Source organism: Staurois parvus, unplaced genomic scaffold, assembly GCF_062004578.1.
Source record: "Staurois parvus isolate SC_StPar_1 unplaced genomic scaffold, SC_StPar_1.0 ptg000065l, whole genome shotgun sequence".
NCBI classification, from domain to species: Eukaryota; Metazoa; Chordata; class Amphibia; order Anura; family Ranidae; genus Staurois; species Staurois parvus.
In genome coordinates, this window is record NW_028317861.1 from 237,385 (window position 1) to 257,601 (window position 20,217).

The 20,217-nt window shown below is 41.8% G+C and overlaps 1 protein-coding gene across 1 annotated transcript; it reads left to right on the top strand.

Annotated features, from left to right (window-relative positions):
• Positions 1-288: 288 nt before the first annotated feature.
• On the top strand, positions 289-20,217 carry LOC149469653 (uncharacterized). Its single transcript, XM_089668862.1, has 5 exons — positions 289-407; positions 7,866-7,982; positions 16,186-16,329; positions 17,258-17,416; positions 19,029-20,217. Exons 1-5 carry the CDS (start codon positions 353-355, stop codon positions 19,229-19,231), a joined length of 678 nt encoding a protein of 225 aa, XP_089524988.1. The 5' UTR covers positions 289-352; the 3' UTR covers positions 19,232-20,217.

A 20,217-nucleotide genomic window follows, 5' to 3' on the forward strand; every position in this document is an offset into this window, starting at 1 on the left:
AAACCTCTCACTGTTTAATCCCCATAGTCAACATGAAATTCTCATTCCAACTGTTGCTTTCCACGCCAGCATTTAATGTCTGCGCTCTCTTCCTCTCACCATAAGAAGATAAAACATCGCAGGCCGTTCTCTGACAGTTCAGTCATGTCTGATGTAATCTAAGCCAGTAAGTAGCTCTTAGCAACTTGCATTTTATACTCCCCCCCCCCCCCCCTCCCCATCTGTGTTTTTACGGAGTAATCTTATAAAGCCAACGCCCTGAAATAAAGTAAATCAGAAACACAAACACAGACTGCCCACAGCACATAATCGTTGTGTCCTCGCAGCATCCTCCTGGAGGCTGAGCAGCAACATGCTGCTGCCTCTGGTCCTCTCCATCTGGGTCCTACAATCAGTCACATCTGTAGGTGAGTAATTGCACAGGTGACTGTACACCTGAACTCAGGTATTTCGGCTTTCTATGTGCATCCTGAGATTGGAATACTTACTGCAAAAAAAAAATACACTTGTTACTTTTTTATTATTATTATAGTAAAAAATATTGTATTCTGTTAACTGTATATATTTATCACTTCAACTTTCGTACCCTATCCTTTATGGACCAGAGCAAGTTATACATTTCCAATGTGGGCCTATTTATTAGGTGATAAGTCTGTGCGCGGGGAGAGGAGGTGCTAAGCTTTCTTTCGGTAATATTGTTTTTCAAAAATATCTTTCTTTTTTTGTGTGCATTGCCACTTTTTGTTTGTTTCTTTGTTGTGAAAAAATATAAAACCTTCTTTAAATCAAATCTGATTATAAAAAAAATTATAATTTTCTATGGAATCCATAAAAAAAGTAGTTTTACTGTAAATAAAAAAAAAGTATAAATATTATTCTATAATTTATAAATTGCACTAAAACGAAAATATTTTTTCCCCATTTGCACTATTTTTATGTGATGCTGAAGAATTTAGCAAGCAAAAGAAATGATAATAGAAAAAATAAATATATATATATATATATATATATGAAAAAATAGAAATAAAAAATGTCGAAAAAATTGGTCAGGGGGAACGGAAGGAAGGAGTCGATTAGAACTGATTAGAGTTAACTAAGAGTTAATAAGTGGTTAAAAAGGGAATACATTTCAATAAAATTAAAAAATGAACTTGGAAAGTTCCTTTAAGTCACAGGATGTGAGGGGGGAAAAAAATAGAACTAAAAAAAATAAAATAAAATTGCTAAGGGGAGAAGAGAGAGAGGGAATTAATTACGACTGATTAACCCTAACTACGGGTTAATAAGGAGAAAAAAAAAGGGATATATTTGAATAAAATAAAAAAAAAGAACTTGTAAAGTTCCTTTAAGTGATGTCATAGGCAGCAAGCACACATATGATATGCAAAACAGAAAACAATTAAACAAAACATTGTTACATTGTATTCACTGGATGACACGTGGACACGTGGAGTCAGTCTACACAGGAGACAGACACTTATGTTGTGCGATAGAAAGCAAGGATAGAGGAGCTGGACGCAAGGGATGAATCCTTAAAATGTTTTTTTTTGGGGGGGGGGTTTTGTTGGGGGTTTTTTTGGAAGTATCTCGTACATTTCTAATAACAAAAAAAAACTTGCAAGGTTTCTTTAATTAATGTCGTATGCAGATCAAAGCTCACACATTTGCTCCACATACCAATAAAACAGTAAATACAATGAAACCATACATTGATTCATTGTATTCACTCAATGACACTTGCAGACAATCTGCAAGTGTTCTTAAAAGAAGGATTCACTGCATTTTGACAGCTGGCTTCACTTTGTAATACAAAGTATTGGTATTACACAGCAGAAGTGGAAATTAAACCCCAGACCCTGCATTCACTATTTCTTGTCTCCCCGGACCCCGCATTCACTATTTCTTGTCTCCCAGGACCCTGCATTCACTATATCTTGTCTCCCAGGACCCTGCATTCACTTTATCCGGTCTCTCCGGACCCTGTATTCACTTTATCCGCTCTCCCCGGACCCTGCATTCACTATATACACACTCCCCGGACCCTGCATTCACTATATTTGGTCTCCCAGGACCCTGCATTCACTATATCTGGTCTCCCTGGACCATGCATTCACTATAACTGCTCTCCCCGGACCCTGCATTCACTATATCCGCTCTCCCCGGACCCCGCATTCACTATATCTGATCTCCCCGTACCCTGCATTCACCATATCCTCTCTCCCCGGACCCTGCATTCACTATATCTGCTCTCCCCGGACCCCGCATTCACTATATCTGCTCTCCCCGGACCCCGCATTCACTATATCCGCTCTCCCCGGACCCCGCATTCACTATATCTGATCTCCCCGTACCCTGCATTCACCATATCCTCTCTCCCCGGACCCTGCATTCATTATATCCGCTCTCCCCGGACCCCGCATTCACTATATCTGCTCTCCCCGGACCCTGCATTCACTATATCCTCTCTCCCCGGACCCTGTATTCACTATATCCGCTCTCCCCGGACCCCGCATTCACTATATCCGCTCTCCCCGGACCCTGAATTCACTATATCCGCTCTCCCTGGACCCCACATTCACTATATCCAGTCTCCCCGGACCATGCATTCACTATATCTGCTCTCCCCGGACCCTGCATTCACTATATCTGGTCTCCCCGGACCCCGCATTCACTATATCTGGTCTCCCCGGACCCTGCATTCACTATATCTGCTCTCCCCGGACCCTGCATTCACTATATCCGCTCTCCCCAGACCCTGCATTCACTATATCCGCTCTCCCCAGACCCTGCATTCACTATATCCACTCTCCCCGGATCCTGCATTCACTATATCCACTCTCCCCGGATCCTGCATTCACTCTATCCGCTCTCCCCGGACCCTGCATTCAATATATCTTTTCTCCCCATACCCTGCATTCACTATATCTGGTCTCCCACAGTACGCACAACATGGAAATGCAATTATTTTAGTAAATATAAAACTGCTAAATACCTTTTCAGCACTTAGAGCAGTCTTGTGACTTCAGCAGAGCACTGGTAAAGCTTATAGGAGGAGTTTTCTTTCTGCTCTAGGAGGATGCAGAACCCCTAACCTCTGTCTGGACCAGGGGCGGACTGACCATTTGGAAACTCGGGCACTGGCCCGGGGTCAGTAGGGGGCCCCATGAGATGCACCTGGTACCTTTTTCATAGGCTTTTTTGAGTTTGGGCAAGGACACAGGGGCCCCATGATCCCCTATTGCCCGGGGGCCTCGTGAGTTGTCCACCCCTGGTCTGGACAGTGCTGATTGGCTCTGTGCTGATCACATGCATTGTTCCAAGAAGAAAAAAAAAACTCTCTAGGAATATACACCAAACTGCTCAGCACTTTACAAAATGAAGGCAGACATTACAGTTACAATACAATTTGGTACAAGAGGAAACAGAGGGCCCGGCTCGTTAGAGCTTACAATCTAGGAGGGTCCATTATTATTATTATTATTATTATTATTATTATTATTAATAATAATAATAATGCAAATTTCCACTTTGTTCAGATTTGATTAAAATGGTTGCATTGGAAACAATTTGCAGAATTACAGGAATGGTTTCACTTGTCGCCACACATCTGATTGTACGATCTTCTTTAGATCTTCCAGTAACCATGTGGTACAAGGGCCTGCCTGATTGGATACAAATTGATTGCATGTTAGCAGGGCCAGGACAAGGGGTGGGCAAGAGGGGCAACTGCCCTGGGCGCACAGGGATGGAGGCACCCTGCGCTGAGTTCCTTCTGTTATAAGGCTGACAGGAGTAGTGACAGCAGCATCAGTCCAGCGCGGGGGGCAATGAGGTGAGAGCTGGGAGGAGGCGCAGGTTGCGCACCCCCTAAGCCAGGGGTAGGCAACCTGTGGCTCCCTAGCTGTTGTGGAACTACATTTCCCATGAGGCATTGCAACATTACAAAACTGACAGTTACAGCTATGACTTGCAGAGGCATGATGGAACTTGTAGTCCTGCAACAGCTGGAGAGCCGCAGGTTGCCTACCCCTGCCCTAAGCCAATCATTTTCCGCTTGCACATCATGAGCAGGAAGGGGGGGGGCACAGTTTGGCATCTTTTGCCCTGGGTGCTGGATGACCTTGTCCCGGCACTGCGTATTATATAGGTGCTCCTATTACATCATTTTGGCAAATCCAAAGGAGATTGTACAAAAATTGTACGATATGTATGCAGGGGCGGACTGACCATTTGGAAACTCGGGCACTGCCCGAGGGCCCGGGTTCGGCAGGGGGCCCCATGAGATGCCCCTGGTACCTTTTTCATAGGCTTTTTTGAGTTTGGGCAAGGACACAGGGGCCCCATGATCCCCTATTGCCCGGGGGCCCCATGAGTTGTCAGCCCGCCCCTGTATGTATGGTGACCCTAGGGGATTTGTCTTTTTTTATGATTGATAAGTGAATGAGAGGGGCACATGAAGAGCAGTAAACCAGACATCACATATGGCAGGATAAGTCACTTGTTAGTGTCAGGAGACATGCTATAAATAAAGTTTTTGGTTTTCAATGCTCACTTAAAAACCGTAACATGTCACTGGGGGATTAATGCAGCGGGGTCCTCTCAGTCCAGTCCATGATCAGCAGTTGATTCAATTGCTTTCTGAGGATAATAGAGCACTTAGAGCGAGGATAGAAATACACAGGCAGATGACAACAGGAGATGGGTTGGATGTACAGTGTGCAGTACCGGGACACGTTCATCTAGCGCCCACAGAACTTCACCCCTCCCCCACTTTTAATGCATGTCGTTGTGTGGGTTTACTGCCCTGTGTACATTCTCTGCTCTCTTGTTCCGTGTGCCCAGGGCAACTGTCCATCCTGCCCACCCCTTGTCCCAGCCCTGACAGTACTATAAAAGAATGACAGTAAGATTCTGTGAACAATTTAAAGGGCATATCTGTGAACAATTTAAAGGGAATATCTGTGAACAATTTAAAGGGCATATCTGTGAACAATTTAAAGGGAATATCTGTGAACAATTTAAAGGGCATAACCTGTGAACAATTTAAAGGGAATATCTGTGAACAATTTAAAGGGCATAACATGTGAACAATTTAAAGGGCATATCTGTGAACAATTTAAAGGGCATATCTGTGAACAATTTAAAGGGAATATCTGTGAACAATTTAAAGGGCATATCTGTGAACAATTTAAAGGGAATATCTGTGAACAATTTAAAGGGCATAACCTGTGAACAATTTAAAGGGAATATCTGTGAACAATTTAAAGGGCATAACATGTGAACAATTTAAAGGGCATATCTGTGAACAATTTAAAGGGCATATCTGTGAACAATTTAAAGGGAATATCTGTGAACAATTTAAAGGGCATAACATGTGAACAATTTAAAGGGCATACCTGTGAACAATTTAAAGGGCATATCTGTGAACAATTTAAAGGGCATATCTGTGAACAATTTAAAGGGCATAACCTGTGAACAATTTAAAGGGCATATCTGTGAACAATTTAAAGGGCATATCTGTAAACAATTTAAAGGGCATATCCATCAAAAAATGATATTTAGTTATAAGTGGAGCCTGGTGTGCTGAGTCAGCTCCTGACTTCTTTTATGTCTCGGATACTCCAAGACTCCTCAGCTTCTCATCTGGTGGGGAAAGGAGCATTTTGTGGATTCTGTTCTATGACAATGGTGATCGGGACAAATCAAGTATATCTCCCCAGACAGCAATAAAATTGGTGACTCACAGATGACACAAGGCTTCTTCTCTTCATCCCTGGCGGCCATATGTAGCCTCCCCACATGGAAGAAAAATATATTTGAAATATATTTTATAAATATTCTTCCCAAATATATTGACATATATTTGAAATGCTACAATTTTGGCCGTATTCAATATATTTAAAAATATATTTCAATACACACACACACATATATATATATATTGTAAATTATATTGTAAAGCACTGAGCAAACTGTTGGCACTATATAAATCCTGTATAATAATAATTATATATATATGGGCAGCACAGTGGCTAAATGGTTAGCACTTCCAACTGGCAGTGCTAGGGTCCTTGGTTCAAATCCCAACCACGGCACCTCCTGCCTGGAGTTTGCATGTTCTCCCTGTGCCTGCGTGGGTTTCCTCCAGGTACTCTGGTTTCCTCCAACACTCCAAAGACATGCTAGTAGGTTAATTGGATCCTGTCTAAATTGTCCCTAGTATGTGTATGTATGAATGTGAGTTAGGGACCTTAGATTGTACGCCCCTTGAGGGTTAGGGACTGATATGAATGTACAATATATATGTAAAGCGCTACATAAATGGACAGTGCTATATAAGTACCTGAAACAAATAAATATATATATATATATATATATACACACACTGCATGTTAAAATGCATTTTTTATATATTACAAAATATATGAAAAATATTTTTAAAAATATATATTTTTAAAATATATTCTTCAGATTTTTTTAACATATAAAAAAGTCATTTTAACATATATTTTTACATATATTTGCAAATACATTCCAAAAATGTAGATTAAATGTATTTTTAAAGACATACACTGTATTTGAAAATGTATTTTTGAAAATATTTTTCATATATTTTGTAATAAAAATGCATTTCAACATACAGTATATATATATTTATTGAAATATATTTTGAAATATATTGAAAAGGCCAAAATTGTAGCAGTTCAAATATATGTCAATATATTTGGGAAGAATATTAGATACATACATTTTGTATTACATACATTTTGGCCAAGATTTATGAAGAAAGATGATTCATTTACAAAATTTTATTTAAAAAAACACTTTTTTTAAAATGTTTGGACTTTTTCATTTATATAGCAAAATAAATAAAAATCCCAGCAGTAAATAAATACCACCAAAATAAAGTTTTATCTGTCTCAAAACAAATGCTAAAAAATTCATATGAGTACAGTGTTGCATGACCGCGCAATTGTCATTCAAAGTGTGATAGCGCTGAAAGCTGAAAATTGGCCTGGACTGGAAAGGGGGGAAAGTATCCGGACTGGAAGGGGGGGAAAGTGTCCGGACTGGAAGGGGGGGAAAGTGTCCGGACTGGAAGGGGGGGAAAGTGTCCGGAACTGGAAGGGGGGGAAAGTGTCCGGACTGGAAGGGGAGGGAAAGTGTCCGGACTGGAAGGGGGTGAAAGTGTCCGGACTGGAAGGGGGGGAAAGTGTCCAGACTGGAAGGGGGGGAAAGTGTCCGGACTGGAAGGGGGTCAAAGTGTCCGTACTGGAAGGGGGTGAAAGTGTCCGGACTGGAAGGGGGGGAAAGTGTCCGTACTGGAAGGGGGTGAAAGTGTCCAGACTGGAAGGGGGGGAAAGTGTCTGGACTGGAAGGGGGGGAAAGTGTCTGGACTGGAAGGGGGGGAAAGTGTCTGGACTGGAAGGGAGGGAAAGTGTCCGGACTGGAAGGGGGGGAAAGTGTCTGGACTGGAAGGGAGGGAAAGTGTCCGGACTGGAAGGGGGGTGAAAGCGTCCGGACTGGAAGGGGGGGAAAGGTGTCCGGACTGGAAGGGGGGGAAAGTGTCCGGACTGGAAGGGGGAGAAAGTGTGCGGACTGGAAGGGGGGGAAAGTGTCCGGACTGGAAGGGGGAGAAAGTGTCCGGACTGGAAGGGGGGGAAAGTGTCCGGACTGGAAGTGGTTAATGAAAGTTATGAGAACAGAATATGTAACCATTCAGGTGGTATAATGAAAACAGAAACCGTATGCCTGGAGGGAATAATATTAGTATAACCTCTTTGTTTGTTTGGAGTTTGTAGTGTTTTACATACTGATGTCTTTTTTTTTTTCTTCTTTATCTATGAAATATTTTTATTTTACAGATTCGCTGCAATGTCATCAATGTGCAAATTCAACTTTCGCAACATGTAAAAAAAAGTTAGTAACATGCAGTTCGCCAGATGACGCGTGCGTCTCCTACTATGAGAAAGGCACAGTAGGTAAATTAAAGCCCAGTGATAGCGGGGGGGGGGGGGTGCATTACATTTTTTTTAAATGCCTTGAATGTTCTTTTCCTTAACTTCATCACGTTATTACACTACAAATCTCCTCTCTAAATTAAAAAACAAAAATAAACAAACTAAAAAAAAAAGCTGCCAGCAGGAAGACTGCTGTATGCTATTAGGTACCACCATCTTGAATGTGATGTCATTGCCCCCCCACTGCCACCGCCATTGTTGTTGGCCAGCTAACTGTAGCTGTGTTAGTTGTTGCACTCTTAGCTGTTATTAGGGGTCTACTAATCGAAAAAATTTGCTTTACAAACATTCCCTGCAATATGAATAATATATTTATTCACTATGAACGTCAGCTCCATCTAGTGGCCATAATAGGGTATTTACAATATGAAGGTATTTCAGGAAAATACCACATTATGGCCACTAGATGGTGCAGGAATGCACATATTAGACATGATATGAGGATTATTTGCTATGGCTGTGCAAATGCGGTGACATTCATATGATTGTTTATTATTATTATTATTTTTATTAATAGACCTAAACTGATAAGAGGAGCTCAGCTATGAAGAAAGATTAGAGGAACTGAATTTATCTCTTGAGAAGAGGAGATTAAGGGGGGATGTGATCTCCATGTATAATACATAAGGGGGGATATGATCTCCATGTATAATACATAAGGGGGGATATGATATCCATGTATAATACATAAGGGGGGATATGATCTCCATGTATAATACATAAGGGGGGATATGATCTCCATGTATAATACATAAGGGGGAATATGATCTCCATGTATAATACATAAGGGGGGATATGATCACCATGTATAATACATAAGGGGGGATATGATATCCATGTATAATACATAAGGGGGGATATGATCTCCATGTATAATACATAAGGGGGGATATGATCACCATGTATAATACATAAGGGGGGATATGATCTCCATGTATAATACATAAGGGGGGTATGATCTCCATGTATAATACATAAGGGGGATATGATCTCCATGTATAATACATAAGGGGGATATGATCTCCATGTATAATATATAAGGGGGGGATATGATCTCCATGTATAATACATAAGGGGGGATATGATCTCCATGTATAATACATAAGGGGGGATATGATCTCCATGTATAATACATAAGGGGGATATGATCTCCATGTATAATACATAAGGGGGATATGATCTCCATGTATAATACATAAGGGGGATATGATCTCCATGTATAATACATAAGGGGGGGATATGATCTCCATGTATAATACATAAGGGGGGATATGATCTCCATGTATAATACATAAGGGGGGATATGATCTCCATGTATAATACATAAGGGGGGATAAGATCTCCATGTATAATACATAAGGGGGGATATGATCTCCATGTATAATACATAAGGGGGGATATGATCTCCATGTATAATACATAAGGGGGAATATGATCTCCATGTATAATACATAAGGGGGGATATGATCACCATGTATAATACATAAGGGGGGATATGATATCCATGTATAATACATAAGGGGGGATATGATCTCCATGTATAATACATAAGGGGGGATATGATCACCATGTATAATACATAAGGGGGGATATGATATCCATGTATAATACATAAGGGGGGATATGATCTCCATGTATAATACATAAGGGGGGATATGATCACCATGTATAATACATAAGGGGGGATATGATCTCCATGTATAATACATAAGGGGGATATGATCTCCATGTATAATACATAAGGGGGATATGATCTCCATGTATAATACATAAGGGGGATATGATCTCCATGTATAATACATAAGGGGGGGATATGATCTCCATGTATAATACATAAGGGGGGATATGATCTCCATGTATAATACATAAGGGGGGATATGATCTCCATGTATAATACATAAGGGGGATATGATCTCCATGTATAATACATAAGGGGGATATGATCTCCATGTATAATACATAAGGGGGATATGATCTCCATGTATAATACATAAGGGGGGGATATGATCTCCATGTATAATACATAAGGGGGGGATATGATCTCCATGTATAATACATAAGGGGGGATATGATCTCCATGTATAATACATAAGGGGGGATAAGATCTCCATGTATAATACATAAGGGGGGATATGATCTCCATGTATAATACATCAGTGGTTCATATAGTGAACACGGTGTAGTTGTTCACCATGAGGTCATCTCAGAGGACAAGGGGGTACTCTTTACGTCTGGAGAAAAAAAAATTTAATCTCCAAATACGGAAAGGTTTCTTCACAGTGAGAGCTGTGAAAATGTGGAATAGACTCCCTCAAGAGTTGGTTGTGGCCAGCTCAGTGGATTGCTGTAGGAAAGTCCTGGATTCTTTCTTGGATACACAGAATATAACTTGATACTAACATTTATAGGTAAAGCTGATCCAGGGAATATCCGATTGCCTCTCAGGGGGTCAGGAAGGAATGTTTTCCCCAGCAGGAGCAAATTGGATCATGCTTTGCTGGGGTTTTTTGCCTTCCTCTGGATCAACTGTGGGTGTAGGATTATACCTTTTTTTTTTTTTCTATGGCTGAACTGGAAGGACTTTTGTCTTTTTTCAGCCAGACTAACTATGTAACCTATTTGTTCATCTGAATATTAAAATCACATACAGAAATGTGCTGCAACTGGAAACTTGGATTCACATATATTTTTAATTTATTTTGAATGACTGTATATCCCTTTTTACAGTTCCTCTCTCCTATTCAGATGTACAATCTGGAAGCAATTGGAAGACAGGAAGGTCTCAGCAAAATATATTATCTAGGCTTGTGTTAATTAGCCAACAATAGATGTCTTTTATAGTTGGAGGTAAATAGAATGAGAAGCGGGTGGGCTCCTGCTGGGGGACTGGCTGAGTAAAATATTACAGTGGGACTCCACACCAAGAATCCCTTCCAGATTAACTATACATGTGGAAAAAAACGAAAGCCCTGCCAGCAACCTCAACACCGGGGGCCTATGTTCTTAGTTCGCCTCCTCTGTACATGCCTCCAATCTGGTTTCACTTGGCTACTGGGGTCCGACTTTCCTAGACGTTATATCTGCTTCAGCAATTACCACCCCCCTGCCCAATGGAGGTGCCCATACGGAACACTGAAGAATTCTCAGTGAAATAACAGTTGATGTTGCTTAGGCATCAAGGCACTGTAAGGCCAAGAAATAATAAAAAAAAAATATAAAACACATACAGTATTTTCTTTTGTCTGACACTTACTGCACAGGGCAAATCTCTCTCCACCAAGGAGTATCCAGCTCAAAAAGACAATAATTCGTGCTCCCAAAGCTGCCATCACCCGGTCTCTCTCTGCAGACCAATATGATCAGATTTCCCCAAGGCTTGAGAGAGTTTGTGTGTACAAATAGCCGGTGCCAGGATGAGGTCCTTTAGCAGCCAAAAGGCAAAATGTGCCCCCTTGTATACTATGAGGTTCAGCAGTTGCAGGTCTTGCACAATTTGCAGACCCCCCCCCCCTCCCCCAGTACCCAAGGTGATTATCTCTGATTTATTATTACAGGTCATCACAGAGGATAAGGGGGCACTCTTAACTCTGAAGGAAAAGAAATGTAATATCCAAACACAGAAAGGTTTCTTCACAGTGAGAGCTGTGAATATGTGGAATAGACTCCCTCAAGAGTTGGTTCTGGCCAGCTCAGTTGATTGCTTCAAAAAAGGCCTGGATTCTTTCTTAGATACTCAGAATATAACTGGATACTATATAATGCATAAGGGGGGATATGATCACCATGTATAATACATAAGGGGGGATATGATCTCCATGTATAATACATAAGGGGGGATATGATCTCCATGTATAATACATAAGGGGGGATATGATCTCCATGTATAATACATAAGGGGGGATATGATCTCCATGTATAATACATAAGGGGGAATATGATCTCCATGTATAATACATAAGGGGGATAAGATCTCCATGTATAATGCATAAGGGGGGATATGATCTCCATGTATAATACATAAGGGGGGATATGATCTCCATGTATAATACATAAGGGGGGATATGATCTCCATGTATAATACATAAGGGGGGGATATGATCTCCATGTATAATACATAAGGGGGATAAGATCTCCATGTATAATACATAAGGGGGGGATATGATCTCCATGTATAATACATAAGGGGGATAAGATCTCCATGTATAATGCATAAGGGGGGATATGATCTCCATGTATAATACATAAGGGGGAATATGATCTCCATGTATAATACATAAGGGGGGGATATGATCTCCATGTATAATACATAAGGGGGAATATGATCTCCATGTATAATACATAAGGGGGGGATATGATCACCATGTATAATACATAAGGGGGGATATGATCACCATGTATAATACATAAGGGGGATAAGATCTCCATGTATAATGCATAAGGGGGGATATGATCTCCATGTATAATACATAAGGGGGGATATGATCTCCATGTATAATACATAAGGGGGGATATGATCTCCATGTATAATACATAAGGGGGATATGATCACCATGTATAATACATAAGGGGGATATGATCTCCATGTATAATACATAAGGGGGGATATGATCTCCATGTATAATACATAAGGGGTGATATGATCTCCATGTATAATACATAAGGGGGGGATATGATCTCCATGTATAATACATAAGGGGGGATATGATCTCCATGTATAATACATAAGGGGGATATGATCACCATGTATAATACATAAGGGGGGATATGATCACCATGTATAATACATAAGGGGGGATATGATCTCCATGTATAATACATAAGGGGGATATGATCACCATGTATAATACATAAGGGGAGATATGATCTCCATGTATAATACATAAGGGGGATATGATCACCATGTATAATACATAAGGGGGGATATGATCTCCATGTATAATACATAAGGGGGGATATGATCTCCATGTATAATACATAAGGGGGGATATGATCTCCATGTATAATACATAAGGGGGGATATGATCTCCATGTATAATACATAAGGGGGATATGATCACCATGTATAATACATAAGGGGGGATATGATCTCTATGTATAATACATAAGGGGGGATATGATCTCCATGTATAATACATAGGGGAGGATATGATCACCATGTATAATACATAAGGGGGGATATGATCTCTATGTATAATACATAAGGGGGGATATGATCTCCATGTATAATGCATAAGGGGGGATATGATCTCCATGTATAATACATAAGGGGGGATATGATCTCCATGTATAATACATAAGGGGGATATGATCTCCATGTATAATACATAAGGGGGGATATGATCTCCATGTATAATGCATAAGGGGGGGATATGATCTCCATGTATAATACATAAGGGGGATATGATCACCATGTATAATACATAAGGGGGATATGATCTCCATGTATAATACATAAGGGGGGATATGATCTCCATGTATAATACATAAGGGGGGATATGATCTCCATGTATAATACATAAGGGGGGATATGATCTCCATGTATAATACATAAGGGGGATATGATCACCATGTATAATACATAAGGGGGGATATGATCTCTATGTATAATACATAAGGGGGGATATGATCTCCATGTATAATACATAGGGGGGGATATGATCACCATGTATAGTACATAAGGGGGGATATGATCTCTATGTATAATACATAAGGGGGGATATGATCTCCATGTATAATGCATAAGGGGGGATATGATCTCCATGTATAATACATAAGGGGGGATATGATCTCCATGTATAATACATAAGGGGGATATGATCTCCATGTATAATACATAAGGGGGGATATGATCTCCATGTATAATACATAAGGGGGGATATGATCACCATGTATAATACATAAGGGGGGATATGATCACCATGTATAATACATAAGGGGGGATATGATCTCCATGTATAATGCATAAGGGGGGGATATGATCTCCATGTATAATACATAAGGGGGGGGATATGATCTCCATGTATAATACATAAGGGGGGATATGATCTCCATGTATAATACATAAGGGGGGATATGATCTCCATGTATAATACATAAGGGGGATATGATCTCCATGTATAATACATAAGGGGGGATATGATCTCCATGTATAATACATAAGGGGGGATATGATCTCCATGTATAATACATAAGGGGGGATATGATCTCCATGTATAATACATAAGGGGGGATATGATCTCCATGTATAATACATAAGGGGGGATATGATCTCCATGTATAATACATAAGGGGGGGATATGATCTCCATGTATAATACATAAGGGGGGGATATGATCTCCATGTATAATACATAAGGGGGGTATGATTTCCATGTATAAATACATCAGTGGTTCATACAGTGAACTCAGTGTAGTTATTCACCCTGAGGTCATCACAGGGGACAAGGGGGCGCTCTTTACGTCTGGAGGAAAAGGAGCAAATTGGTTCATGCTTTGCTGGATTTTTTGCCTTCCTCTAGATCAGTGATGGCGAACCTTTTTGAGCCCGAGTGCCCAAAACTGCAACACAAGCCAACTTTTTTATTTCAAAGTGCCAACACTGCAATTAACCACTTGCCTACCTGGACGCACTGACAGACGGCACTGATCGGTGGCACTGCTGGGCATCATTGATGGGTCGCACTGATGGGCAGCACTGATGGGCGACACTGCTGGGCACTGACAGGTGGCACTGCTGGGCAGCACTGACAGGTGGCACTGCTGGGCAGCGCTGACAGGCGACATGCTGGGCACTGATGGGTGACACTGCTGGGCACTGATGGATGACACTGCTGGACACTGCTGGGCATCATTGATGGGTGGCACTGATGGGCAGCACTGATGGGCGACACTGCTGGGCACTGACAGGTGGCACTGCTGGGCAGCACTGACAGGTGGCACTGCTGGGCAGCACTGACAGGCGACACTGCTGGGCACTGATGGGTGACACTGCTGGGCACTGATGGATGGCACTGCTGGGCATCATTGATGGGTGGCACTGATGGGCAGCACTGATGGGCGATACTGCTGGGCACTGACATGTGGCACTGCTGGGCAGCACTGACAGGTGGCACTGCTGGGCAGCACTGACAGGCGACACTGCTGGGCACTGATGGATGGCACTGCTGGGCATCATTGATGGATGGCATTGATGGGCAGCACTGATGGGCGACACTGCTGGGCACTAACAGGCGACGCTGCTGGGCACTGACAGGCGACACTGCAAGCAGTTAATCTCACCTCTGGCAGCGTCGGTGTGGCTTCCAACCCAGCAGCTCATTCCCATCCACTCTGAACACGTTGCCCCTGGCCCGGAGCAGTGTGGGAGCAGTGTGGGAGCCTCTTCCTCTCTTCCGCGCCAATCCCCGGGTACATCACCCCTGGTGCCAGAGCCGCATTGGAGCCGTTTCCTCTCGTCCACGCCCACCCTGGCCCCAGAGACATGTGGGAAATGTAGTTTGATGGGGGTCCAGTGTGGACGAGATCTGGATGGCCGGTCCATGCACGCTCATCATGCTCTTCTTCCTGGCGTGCCCACTGAGATGGCTCTGCGTGCCAGCTCTGGCACGCGTGCCATAGGTTCGCCATCACTGCTCTAGATCAACTGTGGGTATAGAATTATAACTTTTTTTTTTTTTTTAATGGTTGAACTGGATGGACTTTTGCCTTTTTTCCACCAGACTAACTATGTAACTATGTAAGGTTCCTATATAGCACTGTCAGTTTCAGCAGCACTTTACACATTTATATTGTACATTCACATTGGTTCCTGCCCTCAAGGGGTGTACAATCTAAGGTCCCTAACTCACATTCATACAGACACATACTAGAACCAAATTATTTACCAGAATTTCTTTGAAGTGTGGAAGGAAACCCATGCAGGCACAGGGAGAACATGCAAACACCAGGCAGGTAGTGTTGTGGTTGGGATTCACACCAATGACCCTAGTGCTGCTAGGCAGAAGTGCTAATCACTTAGCCACTGTGATGCCTTTTCTGCCTATCCCTGCTCTTAAAAGGACAACCAGAGGAAACCCAATACCGTCATCATCCTTTCGTCTCTAGTGGCTTCCCAGTAAATATTTGGGCACTATATAAATCAGTCCTAACAATTCCATGTCTTCCAGGTAGAAAAGATACAACATTGTTTTTGATGATGTGTGGAACATGTAACATGTCCCTTCCAATCACTGTGCGGTTTCATAGAGGGATAGTCAAGAGCAACTTTACATGCTGCAAGGAGCCCTCCTGCATTCCACCTCAGCCTACCAGTAAGTATCATGGCTTTAACTAGCACCAGGTATCCCCAATCAACTATCAAGGCCATGTGCAGTGTATCTACAACACCCCTTCACCCCAAACAATATTGATTGATATTTACAATCAGAACAAGAAAAAAACAAAGAAGAAATTCTTAATTCACAAATCACAAGACCTTGAAGCCAAACGTCTGGTTTCCGGGCACCCACCCCTTTTAGAACCTCTTTTGTTCTTAAAGCCCCTCCCCCAACAATATTTAATACATTTTGTTTATGTGTTTTCTAGATATCCTTAGTCCGGTCACTGAGTCCTGGGTCAGGTCAGTAGTGGGTTACTTTTTGATCTTCTCCCAGCAGTGGGTGGTCTTAGAAGGTGCAGAGAGTGAGAGTTAGAGGACTGATGTGGTGATGTCAGTATCTGATGTAATGCCCTCTACTTCAATACACTTTGAATGTAGGACACCATGGTGTGAAGGTGGGTCTGCTATACTCTACACTCACAATATTTCCTCAGTCTTCCATGTTGAATGATGTTGAGTGCCAATCAGCTTGAAAGACTGAGGACATCTTGTGGCTGGGAGGAGGTAATGCAGAGGACAGCTCCACATTAACTTTTTCACATCTAGCTGGTGCTTTAGCATAAATACATTAATGTACTTTAAATCAGATGTGTTGCCTTGAGACAGCAGGGCCAGAACCTGACCTTTTTTCAGAAACACAACACATAGGACAGTCGTTCCAGTGACAGCGGTCTGAGATGGGATTTCCTTATCTCTGGAGAGTCAGAAAGTTTAGGAAAATCTTCCCAATGCTAAACAGATGGCAAAAAAAACCCTGGCAGGGGTTCTAACCATTCCCTACAAAGGTTTTGGCTTTAGATATACAGTACTTTAACATGTTATATCTATGTATTTAGTATATGTATTCGCTTTGCTTTCAGTTGAACCTGAAAGAACTGCCCCTAAGGATGAGAAGATTAAAGGAAATGGGGTAACCTGCAAGTCCTGCTACACCAGTGCCAAAAGCTGTGACTGCAACACTGTTGTGAATTGCACCGGACAGGAGTTGACCTGTATACATCGGAATATAATAGTGACAGGTACTCTTGGTACTTCTCATGTTTTTAGGGTCTATTAGAAAATGGGGAATGCTAGAAATGATATAGTCCTTTTCAGGCACTTTCAGATTTATGCCTGGTACAGTATATCAGTGCTCCTGGATATAGCTATCAAATGTTGGCTGTGTGTTCCACATTGCCAGAGACAGGAGTTGAACACTATAGGCCCTTCTATCTGTATCGCCCCATGTCGACACCACGGTCACAATGGCAGGAGTAGCAGTGAGGGAATCAACTAATCTACAACAAAGCAGAGCAGGGGCTGGAATTTGCTTCATTAGGGTACTATTAACAATTATCCCAGAATGTACAGAACATGTATAAAGGAACATGCCGAAGAGGTTCCATCACATCTCACTGCTAGTCCTGTGTCAGTACGAAGTAGGGCCCATTTTACTGACTAGGAGGACATGGGATTATAGGGCCCCAACCAGGGGCGGACTGACAACTCATGGGGCCCCCAGGCAATAGGGGATCATGGGGCCCCTGTGTCATTGCCCAAACTCAAAAAAGCCTATTAAAAAGGTACCAGGGGCATCTCATGGGGCCCCCTACTGACCCCGGGCCCTCGGGAAGTTCCCAAGTTTCCAAATGGTCAGTCCACCCCTGGAACTGATGTTCTTTTCCTCTCCTCTCCTTTCCTTTCCTTTCATTTTCTTTCCTTTCCTTTCCCCTTTCCCTTTCTTTTCCTTTTCCTTTTCTTTCTCCTTTCCTTTCCTTTCCTCTCCTTTCCCCTTTCCTCTCTTTCCTTTTCTTTTTTCCTTTCCTTTTCCCTTTCTTTTCCCTTTCTTTTCCTTTCCTTTCCCCTTTTCCTTTCCTTTCCTTTTCCTTTTCCTTTACCCTTTTCTTTCTCCTTTCCTTTTCTTTTCCTCTTTCCTTTCCTTTCCTTTCCCTTTTCCTTTCCTTTCCCCTTTTCCTTTCCCATTTCCTTTCCTTTCCCATTTCCTTTCCCCTTCCCCCTTTCTTTTCCTTTCCCCTTTTCTTTCTCCTTTCCCCTTTCTTTTCTTTTCCTTTCATTTCCTTTCCTTTCCGCTTTTCTTTCCCCTTTCATTTCCTTTACTGTCTCTTTTCCTTTCCCCTTTCCTTTACTGTTTCTTTTCCTTTCCCCTTTCCTTTCCCATTTCCTTTCCTTTCCCATTTTCTTTCCCCTTTCCTTTCCTTTCCCATTTCCTTTCCTTTTCTTTTTCTTTTCCTTTCCTTCTCTTTCCTCTCCTTTCTTCTCCTCTTTCCTTTTTTTTCCTTTCCTCTTTTCTTCCTACCTTCTTTTCCTTCCATTGTTTCTTTCTTCCTATATGTGTTCTGATTTTCCCTTTTTCTTTCTATTTCTTAAGTGTTTCTAGCTCCTGTATCTTTTCAGAATCTCTGGTGAATGTGAATTTGTGTTAGCTAGGGTAGGACAGATTTTATTCAAGAGCACATTATGGAAAGTCCTCTCAAGGACCAGCATCTGGCCTGAACACTATGTATGGCCCACACCTCAAAAGCTGCCTGAAGCTCAATCTAGCAGCCTGATACAGTACTGTCCTATCTTTATGTATTTCAAATATGGCATTTTTCTACCCTCTTAAAATCATTTTTTCTATTTTCTCTGCAGGTGAACACAGCTATGTAATGGCAGTTCGAGGTTGTGCTACTAACCAAACCTGTAAAGCTCCTACCCCGAAAAAAGATGTAAAGAAACAATTTACAATAACCTCTGATTATTCATGTTCCAGTAGCAATGTTCTCCTTCATAGCCCATTATTGTGGGTCCCTTCCGCCATATTCCTTTCGTTTTTCAGGCCCATCATGCTCTGATTAGTCTTTACCACTACAATGTGGTCTACTGAGACCTCTGACAAATCTGCTAAGTGGTTTAAAGTATACATGCTGACAGAAGGAGGGAGCAGAGTGATGACTTGGCCAATCTGTTGCTGTTCCTTAACTGTCCGATCACAGACTGGGAGCAGGGAAGTGACTTGGCTGTATAGCTTAAAATGTATCACAACCCAAGAACAAAAATAATAAAGTATAATAATATATAATATATACCAGTCCTTCAATGTGGTGGCTGCATTATTTTCCTTTTTTAGTACATATTCTGCAAGTACAGAAAAATAAACTGTTGATTACAGAAATCCAGTGTCCTTATAACTTCCTGTGCACCCAAATGGAATCTCAAACAATGTTATCCTTCCAGGCTATCTTCTGTGAACTACATAACAGCTCCAACCTATATAATGGAAATGAGGAGAGGGGTTGGTACTTGTAGTTCAGATTGGGAGTGAGCAGCCTAGGGTGACAATGCTGCTTCTCCATAGATACAGTGTAATGAGTTAACATTGTCCCCTTGGGTCAGGAAGTGCATTACTGGCAGGGTCAACAAGTGAAAATAAAGGGGGGGGAAGCCTGAAAAAGAAAATGAATGCAGCCACCATACTGCATTTTTGTTTTTGGGTTTAGATATGCTTTAAAGTAAAGATAAGAATTTGTCTCCATGACCTAAAGAATTGAAAGCTAATGAAGGCAGACCATGAACCAGGACCTGGGGGGGGGGGGGGGCAGGAGGGGCAGCTGTGCTGAGCACAGTTTTTTGTGTTTGGAGGCACCACTGGGCATCAGCTCATAAAGCACACTCAACTGAACCATACATGAATGTGGAAGTCCCAGTCCAGTACTGGTTCCATTGCTGTAATATGGTGGAAATAAAGGAGAATTTGAAAACTTTTCTACCTACCGGATGGGGAGCTGTAATTGCTGAACAATTTTCATCTTATTTAATAATAAAAAAATAAGATTCATAA

Bases quoted from the DNA above. Each gene is read 5' to 3' on its own strand.
- LOC149469653 (XM_089668862.1), top strand. From the start codon at position 353: ATGCTGCTGCCTCTGGTCCTCTCCATCTGGGTCCTACAATCAGTCACA. The intron at 7,983-16,185 runs GTAAATTAAAGC...CATGTCTTCCAG, and splicing joins CTATGAGAAAGGCACAGTAG to GTAGAAAAGATACAACATTG. The intron at 17,417-19,028 runs GTACTCTTGGTA...TTTTCTCTGCAG, and splicing joins TCGGAATATAATAGTGACAG to GTGAACACAGCTATGTAATG.